The sequence below is a fragment of the Rhodnius prolixus genome, unplaced genomic scaffold (genome assembly GCF_049639745.1).
Source record: "Rhodnius prolixus isolate KJV_2025 unplaced genomic scaffold, Rpr scaffold_1, whole genome shotgun sequence".
NCBI classification, from domain to species: domain Eukaryota; kingdom Metazoa; phylum Arthropoda; class Insecta; order Hemiptera; family Reduviidae; genus Rhodnius; species Rhodnius prolixus.
The window spans coordinates 44,515,210-44,532,973 of NW_027411581.1; the positions used below are offsets into that span (position 1 = coordinate 44,515,210).

The 17,764-nt window shown below is 31.3% G+C and overlaps 2 protein-coding genes across 3 annotated transcripts; one reads left to right on the top strand and one right to left on the bottom strand.

The window, feature by feature from the left end:
• Window positions 1-66: 66 nt before the first annotated feature.
• On the top strand, window positions 67-2,720 carry LOC141460465 (methylthioribulose-1-phosphate dehydratase). Of its 2 annotated transcripts, none has more exons than XM_074140469.1 (6): window positions 67-219; window positions 817-955; window positions 1,444-1,604; window positions 1,691-1,797; window positions 2,279-2,481; window positions 2,545-2,720. In XM_074140469.1, the coding sequence occupies exons 2-6, from the start codon at window positions 855-857 to the stop codon at window positions 2,627-2,629; spliced, it is 657 nt and encodes a 218-aa protein (XP_073996570.1). In that variant the 5' UTR covers window positions 67-219; window positions 817-854; the 3' UTR covers window positions 2,630-2,720. The 2 variants fall into 2 exon arrangements, with proteins under 2 accessions (XP_073996570.1, XP_073996580.1); XM_074140479.1 differs by having other exon boundaries at window positions 2,585-2,720.
• A 908-nt stretch (window positions 2,721-3,628) lies between these two features.
• Ttc7 (tetratricopeptide repeat domain 7) lies at window positions 3,629-14,976 on the bottom strand. Its single transcript, XM_074140300.1, has 16 exons — window positions 12,393-14,976; window positions 12,102-12,253; window positions 11,655-11,823; window positions 11,220-11,381; window positions 8,415-8,541; window positions 7,820-7,941; window positions 7,596-7,716; window positions 7,331-7,478; window positions 7,054-7,242; window positions 6,796-6,974; window positions 6,443-6,725; window positions 6,222-6,354; window positions 4,900-5,138; window positions 4,715-4,819; window positions 4,476-4,567; window positions 3,629-3,827 (listed from the first exon to the last, which is right to left on the bottom strand). The coding sequence occupies exons 1-16, from the start codon at window positions 12,514-12,516 to the stop codon at window positions 3,695-3,697; spliced, it is 2,478 nt and encodes an 825-aa protein (XP_073996401.1). The 5' UTR covers window positions 12,517-14,976; the 3' UTR covers window positions 3,629-3,694.
• Window positions 14,977-17,764: the final 2,788 nt, after the last annotated feature.

The following is a 17,764-nucleotide window of genomic DNA, read 5'->3' on the forward strand; positions in this document are numbered from 1 at the left end:
ATTTCGGTAAATTAACTTTCTGTTTATGTTTACTAGTTTCTAGAGTAGTTTTCAACTTTCAGCGCTGTTGTAACCTCCAAACCCAGAAATAAACCTTCCTATGTAATGTATATTATGTCTTATCTTCTATCGTTCTGTGAGTTGATAAGTTTTCACAGTGTGCATTCGGAAATATTCTTAACAGAACTATAGATCAATCTTTACACTCAGGGAAACGAGGTAACTACTTTTAAATACTCTCTACATTAATTGTAACTCATTGAATTTAAGTTTCACTTTATTGACAATGAATGATCATTTAAATTTAACCAAAGAATTTATATTATACATTGTAAAACCTGACCTAAAGTAAACATTTAATTTGTTTACAACATTAATGTTAGTCGTATTCTTTAAGACCGTTTTCTATACTTTTACATTCAGTTGGGTTAATAAAAAAAATTGATTCCCCGGACTGTAAGTATGCTCAGAAATGAAAATTATATCTCTGATGCAGAAGTTGAAAGACATATTACTCTAATTTCCCTCTAAATGAGAAAACTCCTAGAACAAAGCTTTTTCCTGGAACTTGCTACTCCTGGAGCAGCTTTATTGTGGCCAAACAAAATCTGGAGGTTTTTCTTTGAGTATTAGTGTATATGACCTCACCAAGGGAGAATGTCTGTGATTTCTAGTTTTCAATGATTAATTCATTCTTTATTCAAAGAATAACTTTGATTTCTTTTCACCCCTTTCTGTAGGCAGGTATTTAAATATTTCTTTCATTTGCTGAACAAATTGTGTTTTATCGAAAATTAAATTTGTAATGTTCCGCAGGTGGCGCCGCTATTTTTCAATCTTTGTCTATTTTTCCAATGGAAGAACATCCAGAGAATTTAATACCTGAGTTGTGTAAGCAGTTTTATAATCTAGGCTGGGTTACTGGAACAGGCGGAGGGATTAGCATAAAAGATGGGTAATGTTTATTAATTATTTAATTATGAATGTCGCTTATTTTATTATTATTTCTTATTACAAGATCGACATGATTACATTGAATTACATTACATGAAATTAGGATTGTCTGTGTGGAAAATTGCTACAGTAAGCAAAGATAAATTATAAATATATATACATATATAGTATATAACGTAAAATACTGTGATATTTTATTTTCGTCTCCTGGTTTAATGGAATAGTGGGTGGATTTGGTCATTATAAACTTTCAGCTTCGTTAATTTAGAGCATATCATCCTTCAGGTATAATTAGGCAATAAATTAATTCTCTATACAGTATCAATAACGTGTAATTTCTTTATTTGTAAAAACTCAAAGCTGCTTAAATATTTCACTATCAGGTCAGAATACCCTTTGTTAGTGTCTAAGGAGCGGGCTATGTAATACAATGTACAGGTATACCTAAATTTGTTTTTATTAATGAGCTCTACTTTTGAACTGTTTTAGAAACAAGATTTATATTGCACCGTCTGGTGTCCAAAAAGAAAGAATTCTTAAGGAAGATCTTTTTATTCAAGATATACATGGAAATGATTTAGAAATACCTGCTCCCGAAAAAAAACTTAAAAAAAGTCAATGCACCCCACTATTCATGTGCATTTACAATGGTAATAATTAATGTTATTTCTTTATAAATATATATTTTTATATCTATATATACAACTTTTAGTTACATTTTCTTCTCAATTTATAGCAAGAAATGCGGGAGCTGTTATCCACACACATTCTAAGAATGCTGTAATGGCAACTTTATTGTTTCCCGGCAAAGAATTTGTACTTAGCCACTTGGAAATGATAAAGGTGTATTTTTATTTTATTTAATGAAATTCTTAACTCAAACCTCATTTAATTTAGAATTTGTTTTTGAATTTCTATTAATTTATAATGTGAAAATAATTTTAAATTTTTGGATATTTTTTTAATAGACAATTTTTAATTTACGCCAAAAGTTTTTATTTTTTTCATTATTTTCTCAAAGGTTATCTCTTATTCATTTGCCGACCATCTTCAAACCATTTTTTTATCGATTTTCCCATTAACATTTATGATATACGTTATATGTATGTTATAGCTACAACTCCGAGAATTGTTTCAAAATTATGAAAAGTCGAGACTAAAAATATTTGACCAGTACTTGTAATATTCTAAATTGATGTTGTGGCAATAAATTCTCATTTCATTTCTGAAGAACCTTTGTAAAAATGGAACAGTTTAATTTGTTATATTCTTCAGAGAAAATATAACTCTTGCTTAATTTATTATTTTCTTTCATTATTGCAAGGGCATCAAAAACGAAAAACTAAACAGATATTACAACTATAATGAAACCTTGATTGTACCTATCATTGAAAATACACCTTGGGAAAAAGATTTAACTTCGTCTCTTTCCGAAGCTATTTCTCAGTATCCAGAAACAACGGCAGTTTTGGTACGAAGGCACGGTGTTTATGTTTGGGGAGATTCGTGGAGAAGTGCAAAAACGCAGTAAGTATTTTAAAATGTTTGTAATCAATTTCGATGTTATTTTTTACTCTTTTCTTTTTGCAGATGTGAATGTTACGATTATCTTTTTGACATTGCTGTTCAGATGAAATTAAACGGATTAAAAACAACTGTCGAGAATTCAGCCTAAAAGCGAATCAGCAACTGAAATTCTATTATTAGTTGACACTGAATGGACTTATATTATTATTTTTAATAGAATACACTGTTTTTTTCATAAATTGTGTTCGTAAGATTCACCTTTTCAGACGACCATATAGATTTTTAGTGTGCGTTGAGAAGTATTACTGACTATGGATAGACGAATAGGTCTCTTTTAGTAAATTTAGAGTTGATTAGGTGCCATTGATACTGTAGTACAGTATGTCGTTGAACATTAACAACGAGTTAAAATTCTATTATTAAGATACGCTGACTAATGTGTTCAATTTTAATGTTCGTTTAACGTTCACTTCATCATCGTTGTGTCACTATTGCAGTAGACATTTTTAGCCAATGATCATTATCAGTTTGTCAGCAGAGTGCTTGAGCTGCATAGGATGAGTGATATTACTTAGAGGGCACTTTGAGGATATAGTTATATCAATCTGAGGGAACCCTAGATATAGTTATAGTTGGTGCTGGGAGGAGGTGCAGTTCATCAATCTTCATAAGACCAAGTTTTTTTCATTTACAAGGTGAAGGAATCTGTAAGGTATGGAAGCAGCCCACCTTGGAAGGTATAAGAATCATTTAACCATGTAGCCTAATTATTAGTCATTTTTGTCAAGAGGCTGGCATGAAATCATCCCATATCATCAGTGTCACAAAAAAACCAAGGTTGCCCTTGGCCGGTGCAAAAGACTGTGTGGGTTAGGGTTTAAGCCCCAAATCGATCGAGTAGAGCTTTATCTTTTTAGTTATACCAATGTCCTGAGGGAGTGGTTGGGTGGACGAAAATTTCGCAGAAGAGGGCTTTCAAAGGCTTGCTATAGCGTGAGCATGTTGGGTGCCGAGAAGAATGCACCGACTGCGGCCTTACAGGTTCTTTTTAATCTCCACCACTTTATATGTACTTCAAAAGCGTACCTAGGGCTGTGCTAATAAAGCTGTTAAAGGGAGCGAGCTCTCCTGGCAAACGAAATAAAAATTGTATTGCTTTACATTTAATTAAATAAAATGACCATTTTTAAATATACACAAATATCACAGACAATTACTCAAAAGTAATTGGAATAGTAGAATAAGGAAGAATAGGATTAATTGTTTCAACTTGAAGTGCAGTTGCCATACAATCGCTAGCACGCGAATAGTCTCCTAGAGATTCCAATACCTTGCCCAGATTGAACCTATAAAAAAAAAAACCTTTCTCAAAACTAATCTAAAAGCATATATGTATGTATAGAACATTTTAATCATTGAAAATCTTATTTTTAAAAATATTTTTTGTTTAAATTTCAACTTAACTTTATTACTTTATTTTTCAAGATATTATTTTAGATTTTATTGACATCGCTTTCTTTGATCAATTTAAACATACAAATATTTTAAATTTTGCAGCTTTCTAGAGATTTTTATATTAATCGGCAAAACCTACAATCGGCCAAAATCAGATTATACTTCAATATATCGTTTATTAATGAGCTCATAAAATTGTACGAACAAATTACGAAAATAAGCAGTTGGTCACAATACGGACATCAAATAGAAGCCAATTCCAGTTTCTAAGCAGGTAGTGGTAACTATTTAAAAATATAATTTTCTGGTTTTACGAGTTAGTTTTTAAAAATAAATAAATAAATACAAAATTATTTCTCGAACACAATCTAAAAAAATGTTGGTTTCCCATTTTCAATGACCCAATATTGGCAAGGTTATTGGTCTGTTAATCTGTAGAAAAAGGTTCAAAGCATCTTCTACCTCAATAAGCTCAGTACTAAGATAACCTTCAGCCTCAAGTAGAGGCAAAGCACTCTAATTTATTTTTAAATACACACCAGGTTTGTGGTGAATGAGGATCAATTCTCGCGGCGTCGCGAAGAGTTTTTTCAGCCATTCTTTGATTGCCTAAGTAGTGATACATCAGACCCTAAAAATGTAAAGATCAGTTAACTTTGAAAATTAAAATGTACTCAATTATTATAATTATTATTATTTTTGCATAAAATTAAAAAAAAATATATAAAAATTTGTTTGGATTGCGTGAACAACGGGAAAAATATTTAATTATTCTTACTAAATGCTGGAGACTCTTTATATGTGAAGGATTGATAGAAACTGCGTTGTGAAAACATTGTTTCGCTTCGACAAATTCACACTTCTGTTCATGTATCAAACCTCTCTGAAACATTTAAGGTCTTTTTTTTATTACCACTGATTATTCGTACTAAAAAAGATTTGTTTAATATCAAACTACTTAACTGTATACATAATATGATGGGATAATGGGTAGATATTTGTGGCTTCTTGAAGACAAGCTGCAGCTGAAGGTATTTGTTTCAATGACAAATACAGTTCAGCTAACAAAAGCCATATTTGTAGTTGCAATAACCAAGCTCGCTGAGGACCAGGTTTTGGAGTAAACGTCGATAAAGAAGATGCTACCTCAGACAAAGCTTGCTCGACACGGGAAGCTGCTAAGGAATGGGCGTGTAAAGAGCCTGTTAAGCAAAAACGAAAAAGGAAAAAAAAGGTTATTAAAAGGAGCCGAAACTTCTAAATTACAGTGTGTATTTTGAAGTAGCTAATAAAATCTCCGCGATTCTAACATGGCATTCAAGAGGGATGATTATGGTTTACTTTCCTGATAGACCCCCAAAATTTATAAGAGAAAGAGAGAGGAAGTTACAAAAAGGTTTGGAGTTTAAGTTGGTAAATAGATCCCAAAGTTAAGTGAAAATCGTTTGAAATTATTAAGATAATCTAAACCTCTAAGACAATAGAGGTACACTCTGAGGAGACAGATTTCGGGCGAATCGTGTGTGAAGAGACAGTGTTACAAGTGTACAAAATTGAGCTTTCAAATAATACAGCAATTCTATTCTATTTTTGGGATCCAGACACCTATTCATTAACTCAGATTTTTCTCATAATATTCGTACTATAATAAATGCACACACTGCAACAGATAATCTGAGCAGGTGAAATGAACTACTCTTCGATGGTGTCGGAAATATGATTTTAAAAATCATCAAATATCATTGCAAAAAGCGATTACATTTTTCTTATAGAACAATCGATTAAAGGAGCTTTAAGTACAGGAGCTTAGCGGGCATCCCTACACATCATTTCAGTTAAATTCAGTTAATGGTTCTATCACTTAAAGCAATTCAAAAATGTGCTGCGAAATTCAAAGTTTGAAGAATTCTACAATACCGGAAATACTCTTCACTAAATGGATTTTTCACTTTTTTGGATATTTCCTCGAATTTCTTCTAATTTTCTCAAAAATTCGAATGTGTGTACTGAATCAACTTTTATTTTTATCTTTTACAGTAAAAATTTGTTTTTAGAGCAGTTCTAGGGTAGTTCGGGAGGAGGCTTCTAACTAAAGAGACACCTTTTTTTAATGTACGATAAAATGTTAGTAATGATTGAATATGTTTCAAAAATTGTTTACAGTAAAGTTTAAGGACTAATAAGGCAATAAATAAAGGACTAATTTAAGGCAACCCATAAACATCAAAAATCAGAAAATTAATAGTTCTAATAAAAAAATTATAAAATCTATTTATAGCACTCACTAGAATCTTTGTCGGACATTTCAGAAGTGTATAATTGAAAAACACTTTTATTATCATTTTGATCAATAATTGTTTGTTCTTCATACAACAATTTCCATAACATTAACATATTTTTAGCAGTATGAAGTGCTACCTTTAATTTAAAAAAAAAATACATTCATTTTTTAAATATATTATTTCAATAAGACTAAATCTTCACAATATTAATTTAAAAAAATTACCTCTCCACCCTGCGCATGAAGCTCTAAGTGGGCTTTGACATAATGAAGATCCAAACTATCTGGAAAGTCACTAAGAGCTGATTGTAGAAGCAAGTATGCTTCATTATACTGCTTTTGGGATGTCAGCAATAGTACCATTAGATGCAATGATGGAGCATGTTCAGGACATAATTTTAATGCTGCTTTTACATGTGCTAGAGCTTCGGAAATTTGTCCTCGACATGCACAGTTCATCCCAATGTAATATTCGACAAGGTGATCATTTGGATCTAACTGCTGAGCCCTTTAAATAAATTATTAATCACTTTATTGTGAATAAAATTTGCTTAATTAAAGTACTGTAACATTCATACTTGGATAGAGCTTCGGCCGCATTATTGTTTAATGACTGTTTATTAACTTTAAGATGTGTATTTAATGCTCCATAATGCGCTCCAATTCCATTATAAAGGTGACATCTAGACAACAATCCTTGTGGATTATTTATTTCCCTTTGTAAGGCTATTTCACTCCATTCAAGGCCATCATAGGTCTAAAATTTAATTGATGTAAGAATAAGCGAAAAAAAACTTGTCAAAAATATCTAACATGACATTATCTAAATTGCCAACGTTATTTAAATGCTGATAACAGATCCGGGCAGCTAGAAGACACGGCATGACTTTAGACGGAGCCATCCTTGCTACTTCTTTTGCCACAGCTAGTGCTTGAACGTGCAGTCCCATACTTTCTAGACATAGAGCTCGCTGCATCCATATATGAGGCTCTTCGTAAGAAAATTTAAGCGCACGTTCTAAAGACTAAAAACAAACACATCGGCTCTTTGTAAAAAATCAAACTGAATTACAATCAAGTACAAGTATACAATCTACGCTATGATAATTAGACCTCATGTAATAGATGAACCTGCCCCCACCGAACAAGTGCCACAGTTAAAAGATCATACACAGTTGTCGCATTAGTAAGCGCTTGCATACGCGCCTCTTTGAATTCAGGGGACTGACTTAAAACAGCTTCTCTCCCAGCCATTGCTTCACTATACACACATACATTCTTGCAAAATACTGTTTGACCACAGGCATTTGATAATAATAATTTGATTGTCTTATATCAAAAAAATATCTCAAAAAATTGATATCGAAAATAAAAGCACCTGATAAGTAATAGCAGTATAATTTCTTCATATTCATTTTTAGGTATGAAAAGATTATGTCCTGTGTACATGCGTGGTTTCCAAGGACTAGAATTCACCGTTTTCTTTACAACACCACTTCCTAACCCAAAAATTATTTACTTTATTAATTATTAGGATTTAAAAGGATGCTTCGATCATTTAAAAATGTAACATAGAAAATAAGTACAACAATATGGGTATACCATTAGTTGGAGGAGTATACTTCATACCAGTGTAACCCCTGAGAAGAACTTCGGCTAACTGTCTTGTAAGCGTCAGTCGCAGACTGTGGGTTCCACTAGATTCTACTGCGGACAACATGCTCCTGAAACATAATATGTTACAAAATTTATATCTGTTGCTATCACTCAAACGACTTACTGAACGAAATTGTTATTAAAATTATACAGTACATAATTTGCGAAGCCGTAAGCTTTCGAACGAGGGCAGTATTACTTATATGTAAAATAATTTTACAAAAATTAAGAAAAAAAAAAATCAAAATTATATTATTGATAAACACGAAACTTTAGAACTAAAAAAAAAGGAAAAGAAACTAAATGTAATAATAAAATAAATAAAATATTATTAAATTTATTTGTATTTATTTAAATTATATTTATTTTTAAAATTATAATTAAAACATTTTCATATTTTGTTTTTATTTACAGATATTATTAAAATTAATTGCTGCATGAAACTACCTAAGACCAGACTCAAGTTCTATACTTATTATAGCGATGGATCTTTATATTCTTTTAAATACGTTCAATGGAGCAATACATTCTCATGAGTTACCTATATCGTGAAACTGCAGCTGGTAGTCGTCCCGCAAGGATATGTAAAAGTGGAGCTCTTTGTAAAGCAGTTTCTAATATAGGACCCATATGATGTGTTTGATTCATTGGCTGAGGAGAATGTGAGCCTAAAAACAAGAAACACAGAAAAATAACAGAGTAAGTAACAGTATACATGATAACATATGAGTATTATACGATATGAATATACGTACAATGATAAGTGAAATCATTGTAACGAGAGTGGATCTTATAAAAGTAGAAAACTAAGTGATTTTGTCTATGAAATTTGGATATAAAAATATACCAATTTCCGGCGATTGATTATAATTAAAAGATCATAAAAATATTTTCTAGTAAGATAACAGGGGTCTCCTCATTTGAAATAAGCGATGGGTAAACAGCAACATCCTTCTTGCAGTAGAATTAAAGCAATTGAATGGTTTTGATACCTGCTTAAGATGATGAATACCGAGTGTTCAAGGCAGTTTTTTACTGGGAAATTTAAATAAAAAGGGAAATGGGAAGAACAAGGACAAGGTTTTCCTTAAAACTGTAGGAAGAAAGAGTTTCGGAGGCTATGGTCGCAAACAACCTTGCAGAACCGGATTCTCAAGATAGGAGCAGTTGGAGAAGTAAGCTTGAGTTAAGAGGACCTATGTAGCATAAAAAATAAATAAATAGATGAAAATAAAATTAAATAAAAAATATATATGAAGAATTTGTTCATAAAGTAGCTTGCATTACACTACCATCACGTTGTCAGGTGTTGTTACCAGTCTAACTGTAATTTTTTAAATCAATTCAAAATTAATCGTATGTAAAATTGAAATGTCCTTTTTTTTTAGTCCAATTAAAACTAAAAATGATTAAATGATTTTAATGAATTAAAACTAAAAAAAAATTTTTTTTAACGATTAATTTCAAAAATATATTTATTTATTGACAAATTTATTACAAAAATCTGCATCTAGTATATATGATCGGGGTAAAAGGTGAGTACAATAGTGCAACAGCTGTCCATTGATAACCCCCCGAGATATTACTGACGAATGAGAAATATTCAAACAGGCGATAGACAGCGAATGACATGAAGGTATTTACAAGTAGAATTGAGAGGGATGTAATAAGTAGAATAACAGCGCTTAGATTTTAACTGTATGAAGAAAGAGAGAGATATTACACATTTACAAAACAAATCATAGATCACTATTATTCCACTAGGTAGATCTCTTGGCCACCAGCGTTCAGTCTTCTTTTGGGATTTCCAGGAATGAAGTAGGAAGAGACTACTTGGATTAATCGATTGTAGTGATGAGGGGAGGAGAGAGAGATGAAACTTTTTATACCGGGATTTAGATTTAGCAACCCTGGGATCATTGTGAATGAATGGTCAGATTGGAAACGTAAAACGGTGGTTCTGAATAGAATTTTGGTTTGGAGTGTTTGTAGTCGATGATAGAGCGCTTGTTAGAACCTCACACATCTATACTTAAGTCCATAAGTTGAGTTTAATTTAAACATAGCAAGTGTCTTTTGCACAGATAGTCCCAAATAGAGATATTTATCAATCGTAGGGAGTGCTATCAATTAGAAGAACAGGAAAAGAAAACAGGTATGTTTTTGGGTTGGAAGGAATATCGCTTTTGCATACTGTGAAAATATTAGGGCCAATATTCTCCTGATGCACCCCTACTTTTTCAGGTTTTTTAAGAAAGTGTATAGTTGGAGGCAAGATCAAAGTATAAGGTAGTAAAAAGGCAAATTGCCTTTGAGTTTCGACAAAAGACCATCGAGCCAGATTATATCAAAAGCTTGAGTCCAAAACCAGTGAGGGATACAATAAACATGCGTGCTAAGACGAATAAAGTACATTATATAAATAAAATATAGAATTACGCCTAAATATACGGTTTCTGCCTTAACTGCGATGTTCAATATATCATCTTTACAAGTCAAAGATGGCAATAGCCACTTTCCTAATGCCATACGATGACTTTGCCCAGATTACCCTTATTGCCCTCTAAATTCACAATATAAGGACCGTTATCGCTACTTTGTAGTGCACTTTTTATATAATCAGTTTTTTATTTTAAGTTACCTGAGTTAGCCTCTTGTAAATGAACTTTAGACTAACTATATGCAATATTTTCTTCATCGGTGCGTTTATTTGCCTTTAGAATGATATTTTTGTTTGTATTATTATCCTTACCGAAAGTATTAGTACTTTCCATTTCCATCATGTTAGTAAGTTAATATTTTTATAATTCATTGATTGATTATTATTAGTATCATTCTTCGGGATAATGGAAGAATTACTTATAGGTGACTTATCTGACTTTAAACTGGTATTATATGGGGGCCCTAGGCCCCCGCTGTCTGCCGACATTTCACTCTCTCGATGAAACCTCTTAAGATTTATGAAGGAAAACTCGAATTACACTCGGAAAATAACAATATACAAACACAAATAAAACCAAAGAGCACTGTCTATATCACTAACGACCGAGTTCCAACTTTGGTCCGCCACACTCAACCGCAGATACACACAGTTTCAAGAAGTATAGTTAATAAATGTTTTAAAACTCAAAACTAGCACAAAAAAAACTATTAAAATGACTCAAATTAAGTATTAAACATGGAGAAAAATTAATTTCATATAGAAATAAATCATTAATTCGTATAAACACATTAAAAAATATCAGTTTTTAGTTAATAAATAAGATATTAAATGTGTCTTAATCAAATTCCTCATTTGATTGCCGAAAATCACTAATAATTTAAGATAATTATAAAAAATACAAACCTGTGCCTGTATTTATACTTTGTTGTTGCATTTTATCCTGCTCCTGTAAGTACAGCAATGTTAAATCACCAGCCAGTTCAAAACTTTTAACCATTTGTTCTTCCCACTCAACATGTTTATATTTGGAGGTGGAAGATGGCGGTACTTTTTCTAAACACAACCCTACATAACAAAACAAAATTATCCCAACAATTTCAAAGATGAAGATGACACTACTTAAAGTTTTCAAAGTAAACTGAAAATGCTTTCAAGGTGAATAAATCAACACAAATTTAAAAAAATAAAATTTAATAGATCTGCGGCCTTGACAAAGAAAGTTTTGGTAGCAGAAATTTATAGATAATTTGCAGAATTTTGAAAAAGCTTCTACAAAATGAGGATTTACTTAATAAAGGACATAAATGATGATAGATTAACCAAATTAAATTATGCTACCTTTTACTGCGTAAGACTCGGCAACAATTTTTAAACTTCGGCTAGGTAAAGACTTCTCAGTAAGCGACTGCAAATCGGCTTCCATAAAATGTTTGAGGGAATCCTCATAGCACCCCATTGCGTAATGCAACTTTCCCAGCAATAGATGTGCATCCAAAGCGACGCCTGCCTGAAAGTAACTATAAATTACAAAACTTGTTTGTATTTTGAATGTTGTACTAGCAACTACAATAATAATGATTGACTAGTCCAAAGTAAAATTCATTATCCTCACTATAACAATTCCTGATAGTGATTCTATTTGTAAGAGTGCAAAACTTAAAAATTTACTATTTCTTTTTAGAAGAAATAAACATTTTCTATAACTATATAAACAATCTTTGCTAGGACCCTTATAATGACCATTAATCTTAAATTTTTAAATACAGACAAATTTGAACACTTCACTTTAATTCCTTGTTCTCCAGCGGCGATCAGCAAACACTTCTTGGCTTCAGTTAAACCCGAACGAGCTTTGGTCGTATTAGCATCTAGAGGTGGGCATTCTTCTAAAAACAACTCAAGTTTACCTTCTCCCAAAAGAAAGTTGCATAAAGGTCCTAAAAACACAGATTCTATTAGAAATAAAGTACTGAATGAGTTAAAAATCAATAAAATGGTTTTTTTTATTAATTAATTTTTGTATAATTTGATTTTTGATCACGTTTGTAAAAAATATTCATCATTTTATTTGGATACCTTGCGTATTATGCTTCCATTTGAGTTGATCTGATAATTCAATTACTTTTTTCCAATTAGATTCTTCTCGACATTTCTCAATGTCAATTTCTAATCTCACACCTTTGTTACTTTTAGTCGTCATCTTCTATCTTCCAGAAACGCAACAGAATTATGTCAATACAATCATCAGTTTCTTCCAAGGAAAGGAGATCTGTCACTCACTAGCACAACACTGCTGATCACAAACTAACCTTATTTGTTATAACCTCTGCATAACAGACAACAGACCATTTCCTGATAAGCAAAAACAACAAGCAGTTAAACTAAAATCAGAGTAATTATTTTTTAATTCCTTCATAAAAAAAGAAAGAAAGCTAACGATAACACGTTTCTACAGAACAATTGACATTGGGTATCTACATAGTTTGAGTGCCTCCACCAATTTTTTTTATATCGTTTGTGCCACCAACATAGAAAAGTTAAGAAAAAAGTGCGCATCCAAACTTGACAAGTTTGAGTGCCAACATTTTTGATTTTATCACATTTTCTCATAGTCGATCGTTAATGCCGCGATATAGCCGCAGAATTGCAAAATTTTGGTGTTGGTGCTGCAATGTTATGCTAAAATTATTCACGTAAAATGTCCCCCAAATAAACTTTTTTCCCATCTAGCTAAGCCAGGAGTGGCCAACCCACAAGATTTATGGGTCAATTTGGAAATTCATTATAAGCCTGCGGGCCGCTTATAAAATTATATGTACATCTATTAGATTGGCCCCACTACAAAAACATTTTGCAGTGGAATATTTATTTAATTAGTGAAATATTTGTTTAACACTTTCACTTATCTCTTGCGAGATCGCAACGCACGTATTTGCCCGACGTCATACATGTTACAGGTTGAGCATGATTAATAATTTGTAAATTTTAATTTTCGAAAAAACAATTCGCAGGTGAAAGTAGATCCAAACGAGCTCACAACTTTTTGTTCCAGTTTCTAAAATTGGAATAATTTTCGTTCGAGACATAGGTATTATAAAAATATATTTTTGATTCTGATGTTTCAAAAATGTGTTTTAGTTCATCATGACACTATAAACCAATCAGTTCCATTTGGAGATAATAAACAAATTTTGTAAAATTAGGATGAATATCGAGGGGCATAAAATTATACCCAGGCACCCCTGGTCTAAGTTATACTTAATTACGTGCCCTGGCACTTCATGTCCGGTCTTGAACAAAGATTTCCTCTTTATTTTTTAGTGTTGCACTTGAAAAGAATCTTATATTTAGCATGGGCCCAATTAAGATGTTTGGACTATAAACAGTTTTAGTAACCAGATTGATCACGTACTAATTGAAAGACATATCCGCTGTAGAGGAGCGGACTGACACAGAACATTTTGTAAAGAAAAAGTAAAATTTCAGCAGTCTACTAACAGCAACAAAAGATTTGGGAAGAGCTAGGAGGGTATGGACTGATACGCTGAATTTAATAGAAACGAGGATTGAATATGTAGAAAATAACAGAACGCCTGAATCCAAGCGACTAATTCAGGAAACCCAAGAATCAATGAGAAATGGCCGTGAATACAATTTGATCAGTGGGAAGCAGTATAGAAGTCCAGGGGTACAAGGAAAGAATTTACTAGAACGTTAGAGAATGTACCCAAGCAACTGTGGAGAGAATAAAGCAAGACCAAATTCTTGAAAAGAACGCAAAAGAAAAAAAAGATAACAAAAGGTATATGCAAGTAGAAAAAGATAGCTAGGGAAGAACTGATAATGCTCGAGACTTAGGAACAAATTGAAGGAAAAAATGCAGATAATTCTATAAGGGATTAAACTGATAATGGTTGTATTTATGTAATGCATGGATTTTTTAAAGATAAAAAAGGAAACATTATGGGAGCGAGAGTAAATGTATTGGTAGGCTGAATAATTCCGTGAAATGTTGAATGCAGCGGGAATAAAAAATAGAGGAAGAGATCCAGAGGTAGAAATAAAAGAGGATGAATTTAACTGCAAAGGAGTATACCACAGGTGGAGGAAATCAAAGAAATAATCCATGCGCTTATTAAGACGCTAAAGAAAATACCGGCGGAGTTACTCAAATATGGTCGAGATAGACTCAGATGACCTCACTCGACATATTCGTATGTATAAAACACGACACTCATGCTCATCAGAGAACTCAAAATTCTAAAGCATCCGACTACATTAAACAGTAGACCATTCTGTGTAAATATATAATAAAAGAGCTAGTTGACTTTTTTTATAATAATTAAACAAAAAAACTTGTGATTGAATACTCCAAATATTTTTCTTGGTCAGGATTCCATAAGATGTACTCATACTTTGGGTACCAATAACAAATATAAAGCAGATATCGGAAATCCCCACGATAAAACGTTGGAAGGAGACGTCACTAGAACCTAACATCAAGATCAAAGGCATTCAAGTTACACTCCCTTACTTCCCAAGTTAGCTAACTAAAACTCGGTAATTCTCAATAAAGTGAAACCCCAAATTGCAATTTAAAAGGCATATTTCACATCAAAACTCATTTCGATAATTTAATAAAAAATTGCATGGGGGGGGGAATAGTGTATAAAAATAGAAAAAATCTGCAGATAGATACAGAGACACTTTACACTCATATTATTTAATTTGTCTTACTAAGTTTTGGTTGTATATTGGAAAATAAAATAATTAACTGATTTTTAATTATTTGTTTCTGTGTTTCTAGGAGTCAGTTTTTTTTATAAGAAAGTACGAGCTTTAATATGGACCACACATACGTGTAGCAATGTAGAATTTATGAAAGCGTTTCGAACACAGATTACAAAGAGATCTAATTTCTAGAAAAATTTAATTTTTGATAAACAATTTTCAGAAAACTCAATGATTATGAAAATGAATTTAGTTCATTATTTTAATTTATTTATACGAGGGAGTTTAAAGGAGAAAAACAACTTCTTTACTTTTTTGGAAACAATACAAATAAAAAAAATAATTTATAATGTAATGCTTAATTTATTTAATGAGAGTCATTTTGTATTCGTACACACTAAATGTAAAAAATGAATGACTACATATACCGTAAGACATCTTAGATTTCAATATAACCAAAGTTTATTTCAAGCAAAAAACAAGGGAGAAATAATTAATTAAAAAAGGTAAAAATAATTCTAACATTACAAAAAAAAGCACTTTTAATAATTTAATTATATTTGCAAAAAGGTTCCAGATGTCACATTTATTCAAATTTATTTTCTTTTATGCAAATAGATTTTTCTACGAAGGAGTCCTTAATTGTTTTTAGTTTATAATTCTAATAACGTCTTGACCTTTTTTTTCTTCAGTTTGCAAGAATATATGTACTTAAAATTAAAATGAATTATTTAATTAAAACTAATTTTTGTAAAAGAAATATTATCTGAGAACTATTTTGTTTTCTTTTTTTAATTAAAAACAAATCCTGACAATTTTACACAGGCGAATGCCACTTAATCTAAAGAAAAAGAAGTAATCTCTGATGTCAAAATGGCTTTTAAGAGTTATGAAGCCACAGAATAAGCGGAATTGATATTTAAGCAAACTACTAGGTTAAGTTACGATTAAAAAGTAAAGAACAAAAAAATAAGACAGTGCATTTTTGCAAATGATTATAGATAAATTCTAAAAATTAAAAATTCAAACAGGAAAGTAATTATCTTTTATCAGTATTATTTTCCATTACTCCTATTTTCAAAAAATTAAAAATAAGCTTTCTAATATTTTCATATAAATGAAAGTGTAATGTTACTTTAAAGTATTAAGTTCAAAAAGTTACGTTGAAAAAAATGTTGAAAAAGTAAACTAGAAATCAAAATAATCTTATATTATATCTTTGGTTAAAATTTTGAAGTAAAAATTGACAACTTTGCAAAAAAGTACCTTCTAGTATATACTTGAAACTATAAAAATATACAAATCTATACAAAATTTACATCACTTTGTTTTTTAGTCGTAGTAGCTTTATTCCCTGTTCAAAGTTTTGAATTAAAATAGTGATTAAAACAAATGTAAAATTAATCCTTTTATTATTCGTTTTTTAGTTGGTTTTTAATAGCTTAATACTTGAATAATTATATTTCATTTTTCATTTCCGCAAGAAAGAATTTTATATATATATATATATATGTAATTATAATACAATAGTTAAAAAGTAGCGCACCTTGTCGATAAACTGAATTATTTGTAAACACCACGATTTCATAAGACCAAAGTTTCGGAACATCGGTGCAAATGCCTAATTTCTTTCTACCACGTCTAAGCTGTTGAGACCCAGCGGTGTGGTATTTCCATCAGATAGATTCAACATAAGAACCAGCCCCAAAGCAACTACAAAGACACGGTTAATCGATCATCATTCCAGGAGAATGCGCGTGTACCTTAAATTTAAATTTCCAACAACAAATAAAACTATGCTGCACATCAGAATTTCTGAACATCATTGATTTACCTCCCTCTTTGTCCCGTAGCTTGCGCGCTTCAAAATTGTGCACCGTCTAAGCATAATTTTATCGACCTACATTTTAGTCGAGTGAAATCGTGATGATAGTATTATTATACTCTTATATCAACCTTTAGAGTACATCCGTACCATCCTTCAGACAGTCGTACCATCGAAGACTGATAGTGCGTCCTATTCTTAAAGAAGACATCTTCAATAAAATAAAATTTTTACTGGCACTTTAGTGTAGTAAAAATAGTATTAATAAATTATCCCCAAAAAAAGTTCAAGAAAATAAGATTAGAAATAAAATTACATACATAGAACAATACGTATTCATGATATATTAATGCAAATAAATCGTTTTTTGTATAATTTTGTTTTTCCCTACTTTGGCATTCCGTCTCATCACTTTGCACACTAATTCATCTTCATTTGATGAAAAGCAATGATACTGAGAGGGCACTTGAATACTCAATGGTCAGCACGTTTTCACAGAGTCTTACATGCATTTTAAAAAAACCATTGCACCTACTATTCTTAAGATTGTTAATAAATAATATATATAATAATAACACATACATAAACATAATAATGAAATACACAAACAAATCAGAGCAGGAAACCATCTTTTTCTACTATTCCCGAAAGTGAATTCTCTTTTCTCAATATCTAAAACGTAAAATGAGATATAGTTTATAAGCTGAGATAAAGTTTTTGTGAATGACGCTACTTATTTTTATTGCACATGAATGCGCTGCAAAAAAGAGCTGAGCCATTGAACTGCGAAAAAGATTAAAACGTGGCTTTGTGTAACATTTCTTATTTTCTTGTTCCAGTAAGATATTTAGATAAAATAAAGTGTTCGACTGCCGTCTTCTAGAAAATTACA